Raw genomic sequence first — 25762 nt, 5'->3', positions numbered from 1 at the left:
CACTATGACTGCAGACCAATGGCTATCTGGATATATACAGAACACAGAACACAATCAATATCTCACCTCAGATACAGCAGCCAGATTGCCAACAGAGTATGCAGGGAACTCTTCTAGCCAGGACATGATCCACGGACTCACGGTACACCTCACACCAGTATCAGGCAGGCTGGCTACATTGACAGTGAACCATTGGCGGAGAAATCTTGGACTGGTTTTCGGCAAGAAGAGGGAGTTCAAACTCGCCACAAGAACTAGGCCGCTTAGTTGTGACGGGATATAGCGATCTGGTTCATATACGTGGCCAGTGGACAGGACCTGGCGCAGCAATTCATTGCAGCTATATTGCGGATGAGCTGCTTGAGAGAGGTGGATATCGTCTAAGAACACCACGTATCTTCGTGAAGACAGAGTAGCCAATTTACTAGATAGTGGACTAGCCATGTGTCCATGTCGCTCTTCAAGAACCTGCTGCAAGTCTGTACGGCTTACATTTGCTGACATAGGATGTCGGAAGTGTGCATGCTGGTTGGACACAGCATACTGCAAGGGCAAGAACATAACAAACACACACACACACAGAACTGGTCCCTTTCCCCTATCATCACTTATACTAAACGAGTGTTTACCCCCCCCCCCTCCCTCTTCCCATCCTACCCCACTTCTCTCTATTCCCTTCTCCCTCCCTGATCAATGCACTTCATGGCCAGCAATCGAGGACATCTGAGAGTTGTAATTTTTGTACTCCTCCGAGGTGTGATTTTTGGCGTGCTGGGCCAAGCACAAGGAAGCCATCTGCAAAAAAACTGCAGAAAATGGTTGTTGTTTGATCCTTTGGTGTTATCTTTGTTTCTAGTCGAATCTAGTTGCTGTTTGGAGCAGAAATGCGGAAATTGACTATTTTCTGCATGTACTCATACATGTACTCATGTACTCAGGCATGCAGTCTCACTCGAATTTTAGCTCTTTTTCTGGAATGGATGCTGCTCTGCGCCCCTTGGTGAACATTTCCTGCGCTCGTGGAGCAGCTGAAAAGGACCACTGGTATGTCTGGTTCCTGGTTTGAAAGTGGAGAGTCGATTTGTGTGCCTTGAAAAAGGAGTAGAGAGCGATAAAGGTACGTCTGTGGCTTATTTTTGAGTGCTCCTCGTACATTTTTGATCGTGATAGAAATTCTCAGACCAAAGTCTGACCAAAGTCTGATGGCCGTACAGTTTTCTTGTGGATTTTTTAGTTGTTTCATCTCGTATCTATGTCAGTATCGTGATGGTGAAGTGGAGAGGGTGATTTTCTTCCTCTAGGCTTCGTTCGGCCGACTTTGCTTCGTCCTCGTTGAAAAGTGATCCTGAAAAAAAGGTCGATTCGCAAAATTATGTTGATTTTCAATGTACGTGATGACATGCGATTGCTGGCTATGTCTCATGTAGGGATGATGACAACTGAGCTGTAACACATGGGTGCACAAAACTTTGATTAGCTAATGTCTCCCGGCTGTATGCTTGCCATAAGATGTTAGCTGCAGTGTCCACAACAGGGTGGCACCATCCCCAACATACTGTGACACTATCCCCAACCGCACACTGTGACACTATCCCCTAATCACAAACCATATCACTATACTCGGTGTGAGGTGCATGTAAGACTGTACCTTCATCAAGCTGGTCTTTCCAACACCTCTGTGACCTGTCAGCAAAACTGATTGATTGTCTGACACAAGGTAATTTATCAGAACACTGTAGCGTAACACCTAAATACAAGTACATGTGCACAGACAAAGGGACGGATGGACCAATAGGCGGACAAACGTATGCCGGATGAACATACAGAAGTCATTTGGATACAAACACGCGTGGGTATCATATCCATAGTTAGCTGAAGTGCCAGCCAGAACAATCCAACTGTTGTTAGGAAACATTGCTAATATCCAGTCGCGATGGAAGAAATCTTCAGTTCTGTGGTGGTGGACTATAACGTAAAATTACATATACATGACAATATAGATTGAATCTATGAACAAAACTGACCAAAGCAGAGGTTCAAAAATTATAATAAAGTAGTAAAAGTAGGGAAGAGCTGAGCGTGAGGTCAAATGAATGACTCATCGGTGACAACATGTCAAATGAATGACTCATCGGTGACACCATTATTTCTACATGGTACTTGAAAGTTGGTACAAATTCCCGGTACTGTAAGACAAGTTCACACACGCACACGCACCCCCACATCCACCCCCCCCCCCCCCCCCCCCGCACACACACGCGCACGCACGCACACACACACCTACCTCAGGCAACGCTGTGTAGGTGGCCGGTGCAGAGCTGACTACATCTATGCCGCTCCCAGCTAACAGCAGGAATCGATTGCCGGTCTTATTCAAATGACAGTTCATCAAACTGCCAGACGATGGAATGTTGATTGAAAGTGGTGAACCGTGCCGAATTGCTGCTTCCATCATCGCGTCAAAAGACTGTTGTTGCCTGCAGCGAAAAGTGTCAAACGTTCAGGTCATTCAAATAAACCGTAGCATATAGAGAGCTATACTCAGCCAATAAGCAGCACTGGACTTCTGATGTCTATTTCTCCATCATTGGAGAGAAAATGGTTTAAAAAGTAACGTCCTCTCTGGCCGGGAATCAAACTCTGTGGAAATCATAAACTTTCATGCCTTTGTTTCATTCAAGTAACGGTTTCAGTTCTTTGTTTTCCACTGATGATTGGAACAAAAAATCGATTCTGGAAACAAAACGCGTACACCTTAACCTTTTTAAAATCTTGTAGGACGCATCACGCAGCAGTAAAAGCCACTTTTTACCCTAACCTTCAGTATAAAAAATCATATAGGGCTTGAAAGTGCTACGTCACAGCATAGCAACAATTTCAAAAATTCAAAAACTGGATCCACTTGGATCCAGTTTCTGTATGGATCCAAGCACATTTCAAGCGGTCTTACCCACAGCATGGTGATGTAGCCAGTGAAACTGACTGATTTGGCTACTGGGGGCGGGGTTACAACTGGTGGCGAAATAAAAGTCACACCTGCATGCGACATGAGTGGGTTGCTATGCACCCACATACTTAGGCAATAGCAAAGTCACACCTTAGTGGATCCAAAAATAGAAATCTGATGTCAACTTACTACTCCCTGGCCGTTTTGACGTCATCACTTTCAAGCCCTATTGCATGGCGATGTCTGTGGCTTCCATACTTAAAGGGGAAGTTAAGGCAAAAATCAAAATTTCACCAGTTGTAGTCTTCGGGGTGCTGAGTCGAATGGTCTTGGTCCGAGAAAGCTGAGACGCTCCCTTCCTACTTGAATCCCAATCGAACTTCGTGCACTTCCACCGAAACTGGGTGACTGCGCCCTACGAGATGGGGATTTGTATGCAAAATGTCACTAAAAGCGCCATTTCGTTCTTATAAAAGCACGGATGACCGCGATTGGCCCATATGTTGTAGTCTTTTGGACGCTGAGTCGACTGGTTTTGGTCCGAAAAGGCTGCGATGCAGCGTTCCTCCTTTATTCCCAATCAAACATGGTTGAACAAGCGGTCACGTGCTTCTGGGTGCCCAAATCACCTGGTCACCGCGCCAGCAGGCGACAACTTTCACACCAAGGTTCAACTCGAGTTCAACTCGAGTGACAGGACTGCACCCAAAAAAGGTCAAACAGGCTAGTAAGTTGTACCCTGCAGGCACGGTGACCAGGTGATTGGTGTACGCAGGAGCACGTGACCGCTTGTTCAACCATGTTCGATTGGGAATGGGGGAGGAACGCTGTATCGCAGCCTTTTCGGACCAAAACCAGTCGACTCAGCGTCCAAAAGACTACAACATATGGGCCAATCGCGGTCATCCATGCTTTTATAAGAACGAAATGGCGCTTTTAGTGACATTTTGCATACAAATCCCCATCTCGTAGGGCGCAGTCACCCAGTTTCGGTGGAAGTGCGCGAGTTCGATTGGGATTCAAGTAGGAAGGGAGCGTCTCAGCTTCCTCGGACCACAACCATTCGACTCAGCACCCCGAAGACTACAACTGGTGAAATTTGATTTTTGCCTTAACTTCCCCTTTAAAGGGGAACTGTCACGAAAAAATTTCTTTGTCTTATCTTGTAGTTCTTTGGCTCCTGATCACGATGGTATTATCCATTTTTCTCCACGATGGCTGGAAGTGGGTGAAAAGTTGAAAAGAAGGTGCCCAAAATTGTCCCGAAGTACCGAGTGACGTCACGCCGGACTTGACCTCCACGCGTACATTCGTCGTCAAAAACGAAGTCCAGCCCGTGTGCTGGTCGACCGAGCTGGCTGTTCCAATGTACGGTGCACGTGTGCCTTTTGAACTGTAACACAGATGGGTACGTCGTACCGAAGGAGAATGCCAAAGAGGCAGAAACCCACGTGCAGCTACACAGCCAAATCAAAATAAAAAGCAGCTGAGCTTTCACCTTTTTGACTTCTTCCGCGAGGATCTAAGTTTTATTTTGTGAGCACGGAAGTACGTCGTTGTTTTGAACTTTTCGTGTGAGCTTGAGGAACAACACGATGATGAGTGCGTATGCAGAAAACAGTACTCCTCCGGCCGGCGATAACACCACCAACCCGAGCCCCAAAGGAACGCAATGTAGGTACGTGAAGGCGATTCATCTGGCGATGTTGCTGGAGATGCAGATGACAAACTCCGACGTCTTTCATTTCAGAGCCGGGTGGGCAACACCACCACCTTCGGCTTCGATACAACATCATTTTCTAGCACGAGGTATGTGTGTCACACTAACAGCAAACAAAAATCCTTCCACTCCTTCGTAGTCACAAATAAAACAAAGAGCTGGAGCTTCGTGGAGGAAGTACCAGTGCGACAAACTGCTGTCGACCTTTGTTTATTTTGTCCCTTTTTGGCGTTCTCATTGTGTACAACGTACACAGTACACATCGAGTGTCCGAGTTCAGAAGTGCAAGCGTGCACCGTACATCGAACAGTTGGCTCGATTGACCAGCACACGGGCTGGACTTCGTTTTTGACGATGAATGTACACGTGGAGGTCAAGTCCGGCGTGACGTCACTCGGTACTTTGGGACAATTTTGGGCACCTTCCTTTCAATTTTTCACCCACTTCCAGTCATTGCAGAGAAAAACGAATAACACCATCGTGATCAGGAGCCAAAGAACTACAAGATAAGACAAAGAAAATTTTTGGTGACAGTTCCCCTTTAACCCTTTAACCGTCAGACCATACATTTGTGGGTCGAATTCGACCCATCATTTGAAATACTCGCACTGGAATGATTTTTTACCCACAATAGAAAATTTACTATCGATTCGGTTGCGAATTTTCCAGGCTTTCTGTTGCAGAAATCCGCGTTGAGCTACGATGTAGTGGAGCAGAGTTATCAAGCCCTGACTGGCCTGAGTACTGCACGCTTGTCACTTCCGCTGCGCTGGGCGCGCGGCTGACGTCGTCACGGGATTTCCCCGTTTCTTCACGCGCTCTGTGACTGTTGCTTGCGACCAACGTATTCCTCACGAAATGCTCGATCTCTCAAAAAAAAATTGAACACTCTACGATGAAGGAGACGGCCATGGCGGAGTTTTGAACTTGTCATTTGCATGCCTGGCGTTGAGACGACGTCGCTGCGTTCCAGCGCTGGTTGTGTGACTGCTGAGGCGAAGAATTTGGTATCATCGTGCTGGTCTCGTCCAGAGCTTTCCAACGAGCCCAAGATTATAAAAATCGAGTGAGTACAACTAAAGTTATGACCTGGCAAAGTTGAAATTTCGTTCGGCGTTTCAATGGGTGAAATTTATATGACGGTTAAAGGGTTAACAAAGCTCTAATTTCGATTCCTGTCCCAATATATTCCGAAGCAATCCTCCTGATAACATTCATTCCTTGCAGGCCTGTTTCAAGTTCATTCCAACTTTCTAACATTGACTGCAACCCTACTACATGTATGATAGCTTTTGTCAGTCTGTGTCAACTTGACTACAGCATGGGAAATTCCCCTCTTCTTCCTTTCCCCATTCAGTATGATTTCTTGGACTTTCTTTCATGTAAGTGGGCTTGCAGTCTGCGTGTATTGCGAATTCAAATAGAGGAATACACACAAAACTATGTATTCCAAAAATAGCGCTCGGTGAGCAGTCACGAACTGTGTGCTCTACACATGTACATGTATGGTGATTTGTGACTGGTCATGGGGTGTTGTGACTGGTAACACAATTTGTGAATGGTCATGAGGGGGGGGGGGGGGGTTGTGGCTGGTTGACTGGTCACGGGGACCGTGATTGGTCATGGGGCCTTGCCTGGTCACTGAGTCCTACAGATAGAATAACTTACTTATCAGCCACACTTCCAGCAAGTCCCCAAATCAATGAATACACAGCCATGTGCAGCAGTCTTTCCTGGATGCTCGCTGTACTGTCCAACTCCTCACTGCTGTCTGCACTGTGATGATTGTCAGAGCCATTGCTAGTCTTGTCGGTGTGAGAGGTATGCTGATCATCTTCACACAGGTGATGTCGCATCACAGCATGAAACACAGCCAGAACTTGTGTGACAAGCAGACAATCCAGACGATCCTGCGACAGGGCACAGCAGCAGCAGCAGCAGCAGCAGCAGCAAGATGTGCACATACAGCACCAGATGAAGTTAACACGCTGAAAATCGACATGCTTTGGTTAGTACAGATATCTGAATTGTATTTTTGATGCAGCCTGTTCACAACAATGTGATGTGAACATGCGATCTTCAAACTAATGGTGTAACAAGTCACCACGCATGTCCACAAACAGTCAAGAATGCATGTAGTCATGCCAGGATTGACTGCTCAGGTCTAGGGCAGCACCATAGTTGTAGTCATCAGCCAGACTAGCACGGGGAATACAAAGTGAGTCAACGGCACACCACAACACTGTAATCATCCGAAGCAAAGCAGTACCAACCTTAGACACCGTGCTGTGCAAGTATGCGGGAGTAGCAGCCCCTAGCCGATGAACTATGCCGAGTGATTTGGGAATGAGTGTCTTCAACCGAGTTGAGATGTAGTCAGTGCTACAGAACACAAACCAATTACAACAACAACAGCAGCAGTAACAACAAACATTTAAAGGGGAACTCCGGTCCAAAATCACCCCCATTTTTTATTGCGGAATCCATTAGAGTATGTCGTAAGTGGTAGAATGGCGAAAACCGGAAGCTTCTACGACAAGGATAACATACCTAAATTACCAATTGCAATTTTCCATATTTGGCACGAGGGGGCCCCCGCCCACCCTGTGACGTAAAACGTTCTCAGTGACCTCCAAATTTTTTTTATTCAAATGGTAGACCTGCAGAAATTTTGAAAAAGGTATTCACTGTTTTTTCTTCAATCAATACCCCTTGTACTAGTATTCATTCGATCATCATGTTGGAGGAAGAGGAGACCACGGGAGGTGTGGAGGTGGACGCCACTTCGGATTCAACAACACCGAGGCCTTTTAGGTTCGAGCCGAAGCGCGCATCAGCGTCTGCGAAACTGTCTACAAGTAATATTTCTGAGAGTACAAAACAGATGAACGTGAAGAGAACGCTTTGGTTGCAAGTGCTCGCGTGAGAAGCACTGCTTGATGCCGTTGCGGACAATGCAGCATGATGTGGAGCGAGGTCGAGTCGACTTGTTGCTGGGAGGTTCCTGCAGCTTTCATGAAACGCGGCGAGCAGGAAGGGCTGCAGTGCGTCACGCAGCACTCAGAGTTTGCTGTTGTTTGCCTGCAAAAATCAGTGCTCGAGGTTGCATTGCTTTCCTTCGAAGAATTTCGGGCAAGGTGTGGACCGTGGTCAAACAGGTGAGGATTCACTGAATCGGTTTCATTATTTCCTTTCTTTCCATGTTTCATGTACCGGTACAAAGTAGATGGGAAGTGTTGTGCAATGATTTTGTGTACAGTATTCAAATTCACCAACTTCCATCACACAATCATGAAGTTCTATTGCACCCATGCCAATATAATTATACTGGTACAACGATGTCTTTCATTCATACTATTCCTAGCACTGTAAGTGTTTCAACTGTGTGTAAAAGTGATGTAAATTTGAAAAAAGGCCAAAGTGTCTTTAGTATAGCAGCCCATAGAAATATTAATTCGAATCCGAAACTATTTACACTGAAACTATTTACTTTTACACAATCATGAAGACACTCGTGGTATGTGTATCTATATCTCTCCAACTGTTTTGTGCAGGATTTGGAGACATGTGGCGTATAGACAATACACATGGTTCACCCATGGATACGTTGGACGCAAGTAGCGGCGTGTGATACCGTCTTGCGTGGTATCGAAGATAAAGCAGCTGTACCAGAAGCCAATGCAGATGCGCACTGGGGCTTTGAGGAAGCAGTTGGACATGATGATGATGATGATGATGATGATGATGATAATGCTTCTTGGCCTGGTTGACGTTCACATAATCATTGGTACATGTGCATGCAGAAAACAGTTGACAGACACGATTTATAACTATTCTTGACTCGGGCAATATTTGTGTTTTCGGGTGGGCGCATGCTTTGCACCAATGCAGCTGCATGAACAATCTGGTAAAGTTGACAGATACAATGGCACAAGACTGTACTGTGTTCGGGAGCATGGGGTTGTGCCGGTGCCGTTGCGAATGCCGAGAATGGTTGTATGCACATCGTTCAACAGGTCCTTCAAGAAGTTGCAGGACATTGTCGTGCAGCTTCTTGGCCACTTTGTGCTCTTGGTGTATTCCAGCCTGTACCTGAGCACACCCTCCTTGGTTTTGGCGTGCGCTCTCCCTATATTGGCATTGTGGGACAGACATGCCGACTGTACCCGTGCTCTCATGCCATTGTACGAAAAGTGGACACGTTTTGGTGCCCACTTCAGTATGACAGCATGGAAAATTTCCAGACTACAAATCATACTGTACCTTGTATTTGTGGCAGTGTAGCTGCAACCGGAAAGTAACGCAATGGAAACTTACAGATAAAGAGAACCGAAATAACACACATGATAACGTTCCATGTACATTACATCAATTCTCGACTTCACTGACTAGGATTTTGAGTAGAGGACTTTGAGTTGGACTGTAGTCGTTTAGAGCTACGTTCTGGACGGCACAAAATCATGCCGTTCACTTACCTCATCGTGCTCACGTTCCTGGAAGTAAATCGAAGATGGTCTGCTTTTGCTGGCAGCAGAGGTAGAGGAGCTACTAACTATTAGTATGACATGCACCGCCAAGTTTCAGGATGGCAGAGACCCTGGCTTCAAGCGTCGCTGCTGCTTCTGCTTATAGCCACCAATGCTTTGTGCAAACTCTTGTTGGAAATCTCTTTCATAGCACACCTCAGTGAAATGCTCAGTGCAGACACGATTATTTTTCGTCGGAGAAAAATCCTTCCAACATACTCTCCATAGCCAAGCTGTCGTCAGGTTCGCGTCAGCCAGAGGAAAGCCATGCTACGACAGCCCGCAGGCGCCTCTTTCTTCGTGACATTGTTGCATCCAGAGACGCAGCAGCGAGTCGTGACAATAAATCGGGCATGGCACAGAACAACAAGCACTTCAACAATGGCCAAGGACTTTTCATTCTTGCTTCAATTATTTGAAAATTTCATCTGAGTGGACCGGGCTGAGAACGTTTTACGTCACAGGGTGGGAGGGGGCGGGAGGGGGCCCCCTCGTGCCAAATATGGAAAATTGCAATTGGTAATTTAGGTATGTTATCCTTGTCGTAGAAGCTTCCGGTTTTCGCCATTCTACCACTTACGACATACTCTAATGGATTCCGCAATAAAAAATGGGGGTGATTTTGGACCGGAGTTCCCCTTTAAAAAACGCTATTATCCGGTGTTGGCTGCGCAAACTTTTATTACTAGTTCACAGCAGTGATTCCAAACCTCAAATCCTCATGGAATAACGCTGGTTTTCAAGTATTGCCGTTTTAAAAGCCAAATCAGACACACACAATGAGCAAAGTGAAGGCAATCACATGAATTGTTTGATTTACTCGCGCTTCACTCACGGAGCGGGCAGTCTGAACTACATGTGCACTTGAAGCTACAGAACATAACGGTGTAGTAACATAACGGTGTAGTATAATTATGTACCTCTCCACTGGTAGGGAGAACTCTGAAGCAATCTGAATCAGCCAGGTCTCCAACACTGCTGGCCAGAGCAGTATAACATCCGGTACGTTCAGAATGGCACATTGGCTTATCATGGCCGGTGAAAGGACTTCAACACTGTCACACTCCATTAGAAAGCGAACATCGTCTGAAATAATTCAATGCAAAGCACACAGCAGAGAAAACACGGAATTTGCTAGCCATCGTCCATTCCTACAGTGTTGCAGAACCACAATGCTTGCGCTCATCATGTATCACAAAATAATGAACAGCCATGGTACAAAACGCACTTTGCATTACTACTGTGAGATACGATACTCTGACAGCCAGCTTACATGTGGCAACAGTAGAGAAAGCACGCTGCGCTATTGGAAGCAGACACAAGATACAATGAACTTGGAGTTTGTATGGCGTGAATAGGTACCTATCTTGTGTCGCGAATGGCACCACCATTCGCGAATCTTTCTTGTATAATACTATTGTTGTATTATATTGAGTCGTTTATGTCTCTCTAACTCCCTTATACTTCAAAGTAGGATCTGTGCCGTTTATGGATCCACGTCATGTATGGATCTGCGCCCTATATGGATCTGTGCCCGTTATGTCTAGGTTCCATATCGCATCTATGCACGCTTGTACGTATGCTTGTTTTGCTCTAAGTCTAAATATAGATAAACCCCACATGCGAGCTTTCCATATCTATTCAGTGTGTACTATGAGCTTGTTTATGGTGTCTCTTGCATGCGCAATCTATTTCCATGGAAGCCAGTTTACGTTACTTTCAGCATTGACTTCCATGCACGCTACTTTGCACACTTCAAGTGCAGAAATGTAGTTGTAGCTTCTTCGCCCCTTTTGGTGTATTCTATTTGTTGTATTGCTGCGCGTACACATTACTGCCTGCGCGCACACTTTGGTTTAGCTGTGGCACACAGCCACCTTTCATTATTCTTTCCTTTAGACCTCATGGTGGTCGCCACGTAGTTTGGTCTGTCCACTACCAACAGTCAACAGTATGATAACAGTGTTCTTGTAGCCGACATAATTATGCTCTCCCAATCTAAATCAGTTTGATATTATAATTAACGTCTCGCTACAAACTGGTGCCGAAACCTGGGATCATGCCAGGACCTAAGTTTTCTGGTACCCTCTATTTACGTCGGAGTAAACTACGCAAGTTGAAAACCGACATCGAGAAGAGTCTCGGAGACGCTGAGGTGCTCGCTAGTGAAATCGAAACGACGACCAGTGACAGTGACCATAGTGACTCAGCGCGCGCTGTTTCCGAATATCAACAAAAGCTAAGTAATTTGTTAGAAGTTGTGCAACTAGATTTATGTGCATATGATGATGCTTGTGAAGATGTTGCTAGCGCATTAGAATCATTGGATCTGGAGGACTCTGAGGAGGACAGAATGAGTGAGATCTCGTCATATTCAGACAGCTCAATCCTATGGAGCAGAACTGCTCAAACACTCAGACGATCTCTTCACCTGTCCTCACAGAGTACTCCATCCACTTCTGTCAAGTCTGAACCTAGAGCTGATGGCAGTTCTGCCACTCAATCTGATGCAATTGAACAGCGAATCAAGCAGCTAATCCAAATTAGCCAAACCACACAACAGCAAACACAGTCGTTCATTGCTGCCCAAACAGCCATGGCAAATCAACAGCAGCAATACATACAGCAAAGCCAGTCGACAGTTCTAACACAGAACATGCCAGGCAGCAGCACACCTCAACAGCATACAACAAACCTGCCAAAGTTGCACATCCCAAAATTCTCTGGAGATATACTTAAGTGGTTTGAATTCAGCGACATGTTCAAGGCGTCGATTGCTTCCCGTAACCTGTCTGACGTCGAGAAATTCTCTTACCTAAAGAGTCTTTTAGAAGGTCCTGCACTCGATACAATTGCAGGCTTGCCTTTGTCCAGTGCCAATTACAAGGTGGCCGAAACACTGTTATCTGATCGTTTCGGTAAAAAGCAAACATGCATCAATGCACATTACACTGCACTGCGAGATCTGCAGCCAGCCAGTAACCAGACGACATCACTTCGTACCTTGATCGATCAGCTGGATATCCACATGCGCAGTTTGGAAGCCCTTGGTGAGAACATCACTCAGGCGATATTTATATCCATTATCACCAACAAATTACCACGTCACACATTGGCCCAGCTAGAGTTAAAGAAGGGCTCATCGGATTGGACCGTGACCAGCTTATGCACTCACCTTCGAGAGTATGTTGTAGCCCATGAAGCTGCAGACCGACAATCATCTCAACAACCCTCCGACTCAGGTCCCTTCACCTCCAGTAGCCGAGTCAGTGACCCGATCACTTCGTCAGCCCACGTCTTGGCAACTACATCCATTGCCAAAAAATGTGTGTTCTGCAAAAAATCGCATTTTTCTGATGAGTGCCAAGAGTACCCTGACATCGAATCGCGGAAAAAACAAGCCAAAAGCCACTGCTTTCTCTGTCTTAGCGCTGGCCATAGTACTAGTTCTTGCAAAAGCACTCGCTATTGCTATCATTGTCGGAGTTATCAACACCATCGTAGTCTCTGCCCGGACAAGTTTGGTTTAGCCGCCGGTGACGTCAGCTCACCACAATCTTCTAGGGTAGCTGCCTCACCCACTAACACACTACACACCAATACATCGGTCGCAGCACAAGACCAGCAGCAAGATGAAATTTCAGCATGTACAACAGTATGTACACCTACCTCCAACACAATCATGCAAACAGCACTTGTCACACTGATCAACATGAACACATGCGATGGTACGGAACAGCAACCACTGCAAGCCCGATTACTCCTTGACACGGGTTCAAACAAATCCTTCGTGTCACAGTCTTTTCAAGAGAAAGCCAAGTTTACCGTACTTGGACAGGAGAAGCTACTGATCGGTAGTTTCGGTAGTAAGAAACGCAAATCGGTTGTCAGCGATGTTGTCCGCGTCACCTTTTCCACAACTGATGGGTCACCTTTCACAATGGTTGCCAACACCCACCCACAGATCACCGCTCCTGTACGTCAGTGGCCAGTGGATTCCAAACACCTTCCCACCTTGAAGAGCCTTACACTAGCAGAGCCTCTATCTGACGCATCACACTTACCTATCGATATTCTGATTGGTCTTGATCATTATTATGACATAGTTAGTGATCAGCATCTCCGCTTGGGTGACGGGATGATCCTTATTCAGTCTACTGTCGGATTCATCCGCACAGGTCCAGTCTCTTGCCAGATCACTCAGCCGAGTAGTCCTTTGGTTCTCTCATGTGACGCACAGCCCGACATTGACATCAGTCGTTTTTGGAATTTTGAAGAGATCGGCACAGCCACAACTTCAAGTAGTGATAGTCAAGTCGTGGACCAGTTCTGTCAATCCGTGTCCGTTAACCGTGTCGATGCTATCAAATCAGTTCCCGACCTCACTGTGGGCTACGTCCAAAACAACCCAGCAGGTCTTCCATCGCGTGGTGTCACAGCATCATTCCTTCAAGACTCATCTCTCGTCTCTCCAGAATGGCTCAAGGACACCTGCCCGGTAACAGCTTTGCCGTCTGGGGAGGGTCCTTCGTATGTACATGTAGCTCAGGAAGTTCCAAATCAGGGTTCAAAGGATTCAGTGGTTCATCGCCTAGCTAACTTGTCACTAAAGAAAAAGAAATCTGATGCACATATTAACCCACCATTTGGCATTGATTACACTAGGTTTCCATCATTTAGTACCTTAGTGCTTGTGTTTGCACTCTGCCTATGTTTCCTGTCCAGTTTACTCAAAGCCGCTGAGTCACCATCTGGTCCTGTCACTGCGTCAGAAATTAACCGAGCTAAACAACTCTGGAGTCAGCCTCCAGGAGGTGCCCCAGCCCCTTTCCTTTGCGATAATGTACCACAGTTCATATTGGCACACTCAGGGATGAACGAAGCTTACTGAAAAGCTGTGAATTCCGATGAGATGCAGCCTGACTATTTGTCAAGCTTGCGCCGTGAACGCACCCGACGACAGCATCACCGGAGTCGCTCTTCCAAAGCCGAGCCCAGAATCGATTCAGTAACACTAATTGGTGACAATACCCCCAGGGCAACTTGTAAATCGGCAAGTATCAAGAAGCTGCACGTTGGTCCTCATGAATTGGTGCGCTCTGCCATAGTGTCGACAGCAGATGGAACTGAGCTGCACCGACCTCTGCAACTTCTGTATCCACTTGAGTGTGACGCCGAATGTCAGCCAACCGCTTCAACTCCTGCTCTTGCTATTCATCAAGACTCAACACCTGCTGTTCCCCCTAGTAACCTTGAAACACCAGCTAAGCGCCCCCCTCGTACGACAGCGGTTCGTCAATGCCATCCTGGCCCCGGAGTGTCGCGAATGGCACCACCATTCGCGAATCTTTCTTGTATAATACTATTGTTGTATTATATTGAGTCGTTTATGTCTCTCTAACTCCCTTATACTTCAAAGTAGGATCTGTGCCGTTTATGGATCCACGTCATGTATGGATCTGCGCCCTATATGGATCTGTGCCCGTTATGTCTAGGTTCCATATCGCATCTATGCACGCTTGTACGTATGCTTGTTTTGCTCTAAGTCTAAATATAGATAAACCCCACATGCGAGCTTTCCATATCTATTCAGTGTGTACTATGAGCTTGTTTATGGTGTCTCTTGCATGCGCAATCTATTTCCATGGAAGCCAGTTTACGTTACTTTCAGCATTGACTTCCATGCACGCTACTTTGCACACTTCAAGTGCAGAAATGTAGTTGTAGCTTCTTCGCCCCTTTTGGTGTATTCTATTTGTTGTATTGCTGCGCGTACACATTACTGCCTGCGCGCACACTTTGGTTTAGCTGTGGCACACAGCCACCTTTCATTATTCTTTCCTTTAGACCTCATGGTGGTCGCCACGTAGTTTGGTCTGTCCACAACCAACAGTCAACAGTATGATAACAGTGTTCTTGTAGCCGACATAATTATGCTCTCCCAATCTAAATCAGTTTGATATTATAATTAACGTCTCGCTACATCTTGGGCATTGTATTGAGATGCACTTTCCGTGGTGTCAACCCGGTGCGCATTGGCGTTAATTCAAATGACTCTGCTAGATTTATGTATATGAATTGTACAGCTATCTGGTGCAAGTCTTGATTTCATTCAGATCTTTTCTGCTACCATTGCTTTTAATACTCGAATATGAGTGTTTGACCAGCCAGTGCACTTGCAGGTTTGCATGCTTCTTGTGCAACAATTACTTCCATGACACAAGTTAGATAAATGGCACACAGGCCGAACATGCACACTGAAGACTCAGTAAAGTGTGCATTCGGTAGTGTATGTACAGAGACCTCACGCACAGCATACACCACACTGGATAGATACCATCCGGGGCAGATACCCTACAACACAGACACCACCACATGCGGTCACAGTAGACACTTCGCTATATACAGGCCAGGCACACAAGATCAAGTTATCATCTCACCATTCACTGGTACATTCCTAGGAGTCGCTCCAGAGAAGGATTTCCACATATCAACAGCAGTGGCAAGTGAGTCGACCAGTTGACTGTCAACAGGCCCATCCAGCACTATCCAGTGTTTTCCAGTGCCAGCTACTGTCTGGTCTGTTGCAGTCTTCTGACGATCCGAGCCAGGCTTTCTACGTTGCTTGCGATGCTCCTTTGAATTGGCATAGGTCAGGAGTAGTGACTTGAGATGGCCAAGTTGACTTGGTGTATCATCAAGGGTGCTGCCAAATATCTACAAACAGTACACAGTGACATAGATATAGCAATGGTTTACACACTTGCCTGGCTATTAACTCTCAACATAGTAGAACCATAGTCACAGTACTCGCTTGCACCGAAATGTCCTAGTGCTAGCTTGTGATTTGTTGCATGCTAGTAATGTGCATTCCGTCCCTGTACTGTCTTATATTAGCCATTGTTTATCTTCTCCTATATCCCTGGTGATGCCCTCCTGGGTGAATTTCGGACACAAGTATTTGCATGGTGTAGCCAAGGATTGTGTGTTGCGGGTTGGATGTTGATCGGAAATATTCGGATCAAATCAACTGTGTAATTTGCAGTCAACTTATGAGAAGCGCTCATTATATGCTAAACAATTTGAAAAGTCTATGCTGCTATTGGCCTACGTTTTACCAGAGAGGAACTCCTTGCCAGTTAGCCCAATAGGTTTTAGCGGTAGTCAAGTTACAACTTACTTGCTGCTCAGAGTTTGCCCTTGGGAATAGCGTTGTCGTGCTGATTGTGTTTTCATGATCCGTACCCACAGCCAGTCTGGACAATGCACTACTACCCAGGCGAGACTGGGCCATGTGTGAGTTGAGCCTACTGTGACGACTCCGCCGACTCATTCTACTCGCCTGGCCTAGCAGTGGGTTACTGGTGTCAGCATTCTTGCTTAGGTATGCATTCAAGCTCTGCTCCAGGACTTGAATGATCCGAGACTTGCCAGAGCCTGCACTGCCCAGAACAATGACACTAGCATGTGTTCGCAGCAGGTCATATAACTCCAGTGTCTAGAGGAAAGAAAGTACACAGCAACAACGATGATGATCACGACGACGAGAGAGATGACCAATATAGAAACACCGTGACGTAGTGAGACAGTGAAATAAAAAAGGTACATGTAATGTGCTCACAGCCATCTGTAACTGAGATCTCTATTCTCCAGTGGTCTTGAAGAACATCACTTAACAAAGGACTGGCCACCAAAGGGGCATTTATTTCAGGTCGAATATTCAATGCACAGAGTGCACATGTCATTGTGCAGCACAGATGGTTGGGGGGGGGGGGGGGGGGGAAGGATAATGCAACACCACATACCGGTCATACATGACACCAGGACACTGGAGTCTTCTATAAAAAGAGCTATAGAGGTTATGAGAATGATTTCATGGAGGCGAGTCAGCGGAACCGCTTATGGGCGCTATGTACGCAGCGGGTGTCGCTAGTGCGGCGCTGTGCCACACCTTCCCCAAACATCTCAACTGATGATGCAATCGCATAACCTCTATAGACCTACACCCAGTTATACAGTTATACTTACTTTTTCAACAAATCTACCAGAACATGTTTGAAGTCGGTTGTCGTCCAGGCAAATTTGGATCTCCAATGAGAGAACGGCTCTACACTCCATCTCCTTGGTCACATGATAGGAGTACTCTGTACTGCCATACTCAGATGATGATGTCGCCGTATCACTGGATAGGAGATCATTGAGAGTGGCAAGCTGCTGCCCGCTGAACACCGGTCTCAAGCACGTTTGTAAAGCAGCCTGGACAAGAGATTTCTCAATCATCTGCATTGTGTGCGGGCACAAATGGTATACATACATGCTATATACATGTATACTTCCACATCCCGCTGCCATGGATGTGATGTGGAGCCTCACCAAGACAATAACATATTATGTTATGCTGCGGAATGTCAGACTTCTTGTCCAGTTAAGAATACAAAATGCTTTTAAAATCTCTATTAGAGCAGTTTTTTACTTACTTATGTCTGAAAAAACAAGTTCTATTCACAACGTTAAAACAGTCTCATTTCTGGCTTGAAAGGTTTAGCTGCGCAACACAGTTCTTCACCATAATTACTATAGTGGGAAAGTCTAGCAGTCGATCTTCTGCGGCAGCAGATCAGTCAAACTCAAGCTACTCAGTCTTTCTGTGGATTTGTTCCTTTCTTCTGCCCCAAACGGTAGACTCTACTTCATTCTAGCGCTACCAGGTTTGAGGCTGGTAAAACAGTAAAAAGTCGGAAGAAGCAAGAAGTTGGTAGAGGTACGGGACTTCTATATATCTACATAAATGGATCAGTTTTCCACAGCACCTCATAAACCATACTTGTAAATGTTGCAAAGATGACTTCGTGTCGATGGCCTACTAAAGTGGGTAGGTAGATCTGCATTTGTCCATTTCCAACCACCGTTTTCTTTTTTTCATAATCTGTTTTACTCTACTCTACCAGAATCCGAAAGGCCCGAGCAAAAAAAAAGGAGAAAAAAGAATGTCCTCCCCGGCCGGGAATCGAACCCGGGTCTTCCGCGTGACAGGCGGAGATACTTACCACTATACTACCGAGGATTGACTGACAAGCAACATCTAAGTTTACAATGAAAAGACCAAGAGTATGACCCATGCAGCAGAGCACTCTATCTGGCACGACTCACAAGTAAAGTCCGCTGCGGATCCTTGTCAACATCAGTCTGTGCGTCTGCCTGACGTAACTCTTCTGCAACCAATCTCTTAGCAGCAGCATACTGGACAATATGCTGAAGATGTGACGGAGATAGGACGGCTCGTTGTGACTTGTCCAGCTGCGTTCTGAACGTTTTGAGAATGCCAACCAGCCAGCATGCCAACTGTTGGCATTCCACGAAGCCAGCTGAACACAGCTGCACAGTTGCGAGTGTTAGCTCACTGGGTAACTGCACATTGATGGGACGAGTAGCTACCTGCAGTGTTCAGCAACACACAGCGGCACACATATACACACATAGACACACATTCGTGTGTTTGTGTGCGTGCGGGCGCGCACACACATTTTGGACCTTTTGACGCCCATCACCGGAGGCGATGATAGCGATGCTACAGCAGAAGCCATAGCAGCTTGTGCTGGGATTGCACCATTCAACAGCTTGCAAGACTGAAGAATTGACCACCACTATTCAGCCTGGTCTACACCACACAGCTATGAAGTGGCCTTTTCTGGCCATTGAATCCCTATTTTTTGGTCTTTTTGCGCGCGTGCGTGCGTGCGCACCCACACCATGTACCATGTACCATGTATACGCCCGTCGCAAGAGAAGCACGCAAATCTGCAAATGCACTGGATGTGCACCCACAGATTTTCTCTTTATAGCAACGATAGCGGATCTGATTCTGATTAAAACACACACACACATATACACACACACAGATGAATGCACGCCACACATACACACATGCATATACACCCACACATACATACACAAACAGTTCTTTCCTTTGTTGCCAGAAATGCATGCATCACAGAAGCATACTCCCTGGTTCGAGTCCTGGTGGTGACAGTCAATTTTTTCTTCAGACTTTTCTTTTCTTTTCTTTTCTCTTTCCCTCAAACTAGTGAAAATACTAACTTCAAACTACAGTGATGCTCAATGAAATCCGAACAAGCTAGCGAACGCCACGCAGGGCGCTGGGCAGCCCTAGACCTGCAAACACTGGGATGCGAACTCGCGCAGGGGCAAACTTGATTCACACAATCGGATCTCATTGATAGGGGTGAAACGAATATACCGAATATTCGAATATTCGTTCGTTAGGCCTCAGCAAACGAACATTCGAAGTTCTCGCGAACATTCGAACTTTGAGTGGTACAGTACCGGTACGGTGGTACACGACCTGCGCGCGCGGTTCACGGAGATTGTCAACAGTACATGGTCTGAACCAGCCCTTGACGGCTTGAGACGATCGAGGCGTCTACTACTGGTACATGTAGGCGAACTTCGGAACACTCCGAACAGCGCAGTACTTACATTTTGTTCCTAGGTCTTCCGCTGACCACTTTGTAGTATTTCTGTTGTTTCGTGTTCGGACTGCTATACTGTCAACATGTCGAAACCTGTTTTTGGTTGTGCTTCCCGATCTGTAGTTTGGGACCATTTCACGAAATCCGCGGATGGAAAGTCGGCTACATGCAGGATCTGCCGCAGTGTATGTGTCTATCACGGCAAAACTACGAGCAACCTGCATGCCCACCTGAAATCACAACATCCCTCTGTCGTGTCGGGAAGTGCAGCTGCAAATAGTTCTACGCCGTCAGCAGGAAGTAAGTTGATGACGGACTTTGCTGTGAGTCAACGTTCTGGTCCGCAGCAGAAACAGTGCGGCACTGCTCAAGCGGAGGCCATTAGCCAACTGCTCGTCAACTGGGTGACGGGCAGCATGCGCCCGCTGAACATCGTAAAAGATCCTGGCCTTCAGAGTCTGTTGGCATTCTTGCAGCCTGGCTACAGGGTACTGAGTCGAACCCACCTCACAGCCATGATTCGCTCCCGTTTTGAGTCAGGACGAAAAGAGCTTCGTGAGCTGTTGGCGGATGTGGAGTACGTGGCAATCACAACGGACGGATGGACATCAAAGGCGTTCGTTCCTTCGCCACGTACACCGTCCATTTCCTAGACTCAAGTTGGAAAATGAAAAGCTACGTCCTCGCCACGAGGCCTCTTGATGAGCGCCACACGGCGGACAATGTGTCCAACCATGCTCGTGCTGTGATCCACGAATTCGGGCTTGACTCAAACGTCACTGCACTAGTGCATGATGAGGCGTCTAACATGGTTGCAGCATCACGGTCGCTGAGGCAGGATGGCACCTGCGCTGAGTCGCTGGTGTGCTCTGCGCACATGTTACAAACGTGCTTGCGACACGCAATCGACGATTCGCCGCAAGTGCAGAAGATGCTGGGTCAAGCCAGGAAGCTTGTCACCTACTTTCATCACAGTTCTGTGGCAACCAACCGTCTTGTGAAGCGCCAGGAGTCCTACATAGCTGCTGGCAACGCACCATCTGGAAGTCAACCTCTCAAAGTAAGAGCGTTTACTTGACTGATTCTGTTATTTATTGTGTTTTATTATGTAACTTATGTTCAGTTAGATTAGGATTAATGTAAGTGTAGGGTTTTTTTTGTCTCACCTTCATAATTATGATTCATGTGACATGTCAGAAATAAATTACTTCTTGAGTTTCTGATCACTTACCCAGTGTTCTCCTTGCTTCATCTGTCACTCCAGGTAATCCAGGATGTACCCACCAGGTGGAACAGCTCGTTTTATATGTTGCAACGTCTTGTCGCGTTGAAGGTGCACATCACGGCTGTGCTTGTGGACTCCGTACTCACGCCAAGCGAGTCTCACCGTGCGCTTCTACTGAAGCAGAAGTACTGGTCACTTGCCGAGGAATTGGTCAAGGTGCTTGGGCCAGCTGAGAAGGCCACATCACTCCTCAGCGGACAGCAGTATGTCACGGCATCCTGCACTTTGCCAATTGTGACTGCTATCGTCCGGTCCACTGAGGCACATCGTGAGCGTATCCAGGCTGATGAGACCGAGGAGCACCGCACTCGCACAGCTGCTCAAGAGCACCGCACCAGGATGGCTGCCGACAGGACTAAGCATGTAGCGATGAAGTCCTTCTGCAAGGATCTTGCGCAGAACATCCGGCTGAAGTTCCAATTGGACCCAGTGGATGAATGCTCACTGCCAACTGTTGCAGCATCATTGGATCCGCGCTCCAAATCCCTGACCTTCCTGCCATCGACGGATGCTCGGGATGGTTTGAAGCTCGAGTTACTTCGCCGGTGCAGTCAGCACATTCTGCACACGGAGCTGGAGGTAAGCGAAGTGGAAGTCATTGAGCCAGCAGCCAAGCGGATACCCCCGAATGATCTCGACTTGTTCTTCGGTGGTGCTGATGATCCGGAAGTGTCAGCGTCCGTAGCCATTCAGCAAGAGGTGGAGTGATTCCTTGCTGAGGCTGCTCTTCCATCCTCTGCAGATCCGTTGGTGTGGTGGGCGCAGAATGCGTCGCGCTTTGTGTACTTGGCAAAGGTGGCACGGCAGATATTGTGCGTGACTGCTACATCCGTACCCAGCGAACGGGTCTTCTCCGCCGCCGGGCACATTGTGTCGAAGCTCCGTTCTGCTCTCGCTGCGGAGAATGTGGATGCCCCGATCTTCCTGCAGCAGAACTGGAGCCTTCAAGCCAATCAGGTGGACGTCCCAGCCAATCTCCTGCCTCTCTCCACTGAGCCTGAGCCAGTCGCCCTGGATGTGGTCTTGGAAGAGGAGCTGGATGATGCGGCCCCACCTCTTCCAAACGTGTGAGGTAAAGTAGAGTCTTGCCTTGTTTGTTGGTATTACTCTGTAACAGGTAGATCGGTTGTATTCTTTTCTCATATTGTTCTCTGATTGCCTGTGTTCCTCCTTCCACTTTGATTAATTGAACTTTTCTTTGTGTTCTTCTTGTGAATTTCTCTGCGTTGTCTGCAGGTTGCTGGTTGGTGTGAACGGTACTGAGTGCAACGGTGTATGTCTGTGTGTTGTTTGCCCTTTAGCCGTTCCTTTTAGCTGTTTTCTATGCACACTTGCCTGTTTGGGAGTCTCTATATTCGGTCAGACACTTGAAGTTGGAATGGCTCTGTTTCACTCTGTTGAGGTCTTCAAGTTTCGCTATTTATTTGTTCTTTGGGAGTCAGGGCCCCTCTGCCCGTTCTTTTTTTGCTGATTTTGTTTGTGTGTTTATTTGTTTGGGAGTCTCTCTTCTTGTCCAGACACTTGAACAATATTGAATGACCAATGCTTCCATTGTGCGGGCAATTTTTGAACGCGTCATGAAAGATGTATTCAAAAATTCCACTGTATGTTTTGGTAATACCGGGCTGTACACGAGCACACGTGTGTGAGGTGAATGTTAGAGAATGTTCGTTCGTTAACATCAAGAACGTTCGAATACTCAAAATTTATGTTCGTTTCAGCCCTACTCATTGAGCAGCACAGTATAAAAGGACTCTAGTGGGTTACACAGGAACAGAATGCACTAACCTGAACACTAGTAGGCATGCGGTGATAGTGATACGGGCCTGACCATATCATGATAGTACCATATCCATCACGAGCATTCAATGTATGACCAGCGTGCATCACATTGCCAGCACTGGACAATGAACCATGTGTGTATGCGTGGCAGGCTGGCACTAAGCCAGCACTGCACTCCTCTGGAGCTGCGCAGGTTGCAAATGTGCTAGTCATGTCGGTGCTGGCTATGGGGTTCTATAGGACAAATGGATGCACACATTTACATGCACACACGCATATATATGCACACACATACGAATGCACACACACAAACACACACACACACACACACGCGTGCGCGTGCACAACGAGGAGAAGAATCCGTGATGTCAATCCACAAGATGAACATGCAGATATCCGTAGAGAAGCGTTCGCAGTGATAGCGCAGAGTGGTCTTTCCTTACGCACATGTGGATAACGGTGCTGTGACATAATAGGATTACGCCGCTCTCAATTCAGTATGATATCACGCAGCTCTCTCAACTATGTCAACTACAACAGTGACCCACTTTAAGTGTGTAGGTGATAGCTTCATATACTAGTAGGTAAGTGAAGTGAACTTGACGAAGATCGTGAGCCAGGACCTTGATAAGTTCATCTTCCAAACCTGACACCTCATCCTCCACCTCCAGATGAACATTGTCACTCTGGCTACACGAACATGCCGTTGGACACGCACGCACAAGAAAGGTACACATCTGCACACAACACATACCCATAATGGGCACATGTGTGAAAACACAAATTTACTGTTGCATACGGTGAAAACCCAGCACTATTCACACTGTCATACCTTTGTACAAGTGGAGCTACTGGTGACTGAAGTCTTGATCATCAAATGCTGAATGGAATGGGCTATATCAGTCAGCCAGTCAGAAAGGACGATCAGCTTATTATTGAGCAGACAGTGAGCATGCTCAAAGCACAGGAAGGCTCCAGCCTGGACGGCACCACATATGTACTGGCTGATCACTTGCAAAGGTACTGATTGAGAGCAATCCAGCATGACCAGAAGACGGGCTAATGTCTGAAGAAATGCAAAGAGAGAGTAGGAAGCCGGCATGGGAAAATTGGCTAGAATTAGCCTAAAGTGAGAATTCACGAGAAATGGATAAGTTGACAAAAGGAACACATGGAACACACACACACACACACACACTCAGACTCAGACACACACACACACACACACACACAGTATCGCGACAGAATAGCCACATAGGAATAGTACTATAGAGCCATGTAGTTGGCCATATGTACAGACGTCTGCCAACACTAACCTTTGCTAGCTGCTTGATAGTGCTTGACTTCCCAGACTGCTTGTGACCATAGAGTAGAGGAGTATGCCGGCCAGACAGTGCATGCAGTACAGTGATCATAGTAGAACTGGTAAGCAGTGTCTGTGGTAATACACAGTCACCAGAGTAATACTCATAGCCATACGCATACCTACTACCCAAGTGTGTAGCAGATATGCTGCATGGCGTGGTGCTCCGAGCTGAAGGGAATTTCCCTTGCAGCTGGGGAAGAGGATCGTCGGGACTATCACCAGCATCAGGAACTGGATCAGCCGTGTAATGAAGATGTTGTAGCCAGGAAAAGTCATGGGGGCCACGGCAGTCCTGCAAGAGCAGGTCTACAGAAAACAAAGAAGAGAACTCAAGTTTATAGAACAATCTATTCGCACACATACATACATACACACACACACACACCATGTACCACACACACACACACCATGTACCACACACGCACGCACGCACACGCACACACACACGCACACACACACACACACACACACACACACACACACACACACACACACAAATGAGCTATCGTACTGTTGTAAAACTTTGCACTGGCGATATGTTGAACCACAGTGCCGGCTTTGCAATACTAGGCCTGCACACCCACAAAAGGGTGTATTTTGGAATGGGCTTGTGCACATATCGTTGTGGACATTGAAATCCGATGGGATGACCGGGGACAGCACCCTTACTACCTTTAGAGCGTATATCATGCGGCACTGTACTTCACATAAACACTGTAGAATGGACCTGCAGTTGTTGCGGCTGCAAGGCCTGAGCCCCGTGGCCGCTTGACTTTTCAACGGATTTCAGTGTCCACAACAGTACTAAACTGTACTAGTGAGTGTATACAGTGCATTTCAAAACTATAGACGCGTAGGATTTTTGAAATATTGCAAGTTTTGCGTAGCTAAAGTATGTTAACGCGGTGACGTAATGTTTTCACTGTATGCTGATGTCTATCACGCGCGTGTTCGCGCCAGCTTACGGATGCGCCGTTGTGCGCATGCGCAAACTCTCCCAGCAGCTCGCTTTGCATACGTACACCCTTCAGCAGCCTTCGTGCCTGGCTCTCTTTGTTAGTTGCATTGGCTCGCATGACTCTTGCTCCGTGTTTTCGTTCGGCAACCCGCCAAACGACACATCTATGATCTTGCCACATGGGTGGAAGCGTTCACCACCTACTCGAGGGTGCTGGCCGACGCCTCACCACAGCTGGCAGGTGATCTCTGGGCGTATCAGGCCATCATTGTCGATGCCAACGTCCGGTTCCACAATGATGCCTGGCTGTCCTACGACCGCAAATTCCGTATGGCCAAGGCGTCCCTCCCTCACCGCTATTCCTGGTCCGTCATTGACCCGAACCTGTGGCAGTCTTGTCTCACGGGCCGTGGGCGGCCTCCGTGCCAGCGTTGCTCCATGGTCCATCCAAGTCAGCCCAGCAGCTGCCCCTTTCGTGGGGGGCTCCCAGCCCCAACAGCGCCTACTGGGAGCCAGTTCTCGCACCAGCCTCGCTTTGACGGCAAAGCCATCTGTCGTAATTTCAACTACGGCAGCTGCTTGCTCTCCCCCTGCTCCAGAGCACACGTCTGCATGCAGTGCCGCGGCCGTCACCCCGCACGCCAATGCTCCAAGTCTGGTGACTCGACCAAGAAATAACTCTCACCCC

General features: G+C 47.1%; 1 protein-coding gene, 1 long non-coding RNA gene and 1 other non-coding gene across 3 annotated transcripts in view; 1 reads left to right on the top strand and 2 right to left on the bottom strand.

The window, feature by feature from the left end:
* The window catches only part of LOC135817628 (dynein heavy chain domain-containing protein 1-like), a 96262-nt gene that overhangs the window by 26452 nt on the left and 44048 nt on the right, over window positions 1-25762 (bottom strand). The window contains exons 35-47 of the mRNA XM_065330851.1: window positions 24067-24422; window positions 23583-23816; window positions 22757-22984; window positions 18344-18628; window positions 17222-17473; window positions 16374-16691; window positions 15634-15910; window positions 10114-10279; window positions 6941-7049; window positions 6336-6577; window positions 2285-2477; window positions 1649-1747; window positions 67-543 (exon numbers count right to left, since the gene is read on the bottom strand). Coding sequence (XP_065186923.1) covers window positions 67-543; window positions 1649-1747; window positions 2285-2477; window positions 6336-6577; window positions 6941-7049; window positions 10114-10279; window positions 15634-15910; window positions 16374-16691; window positions 17222-17473; window positions 18344-18628; window positions 22757-22984; window positions 23583-23816; window positions 24067-24422 — 3236 coding nt within the window. The remainder of the gene's footprint in view (window positions 1-66; window positions 544-1648; window positions 1748-2284; window positions 2478-6335; window positions 6578-6940; window positions 7050-10113; window positions 10280-15633; window positions 15911-16373; window positions 16692-17221; window positions 17474-18343; window positions 18629-22756; window positions 22985-23582; window positions 23817-24066; window positions 24423-25762) is intronic.
* Window positions 7674-8603, top strand: LOC135816613 (uncharacterized). The gene is made up of 2 exons (XR_010553412.1): window positions 7674-7825; window positions 8222-8603. It is a non-coding gene; the product is annotated as an uncharacterized LOC135816613 (long non-coding RNA).
* Window positions 18186-18257, bottom strand: Trnad-guc (transfer RNA aspartic acid (anticodon GUC)). The gene has a single exon. It is a non-coding gene; the product is annotated as a tRNA-Asp (tRNA).

Source organism: Sycon ciliatum, chromosome 5, assembly GCF_964019385.1.
Source record: "Sycon ciliatum chromosome 5, ocSycCili1.1, whole genome shotgun sequence".
NCBI classification, from domain to species: Eukaryota; Metazoa; Porifera; class Calcarea; order Leucosolenida; family Sycettidae; genus Sycon; species Sycon ciliatum.
The sequence above is the reverse complement of the archived record's forward strand: the minus strand, read 5'-3'. Positions and strand labels throughout refer to the sequence as shown.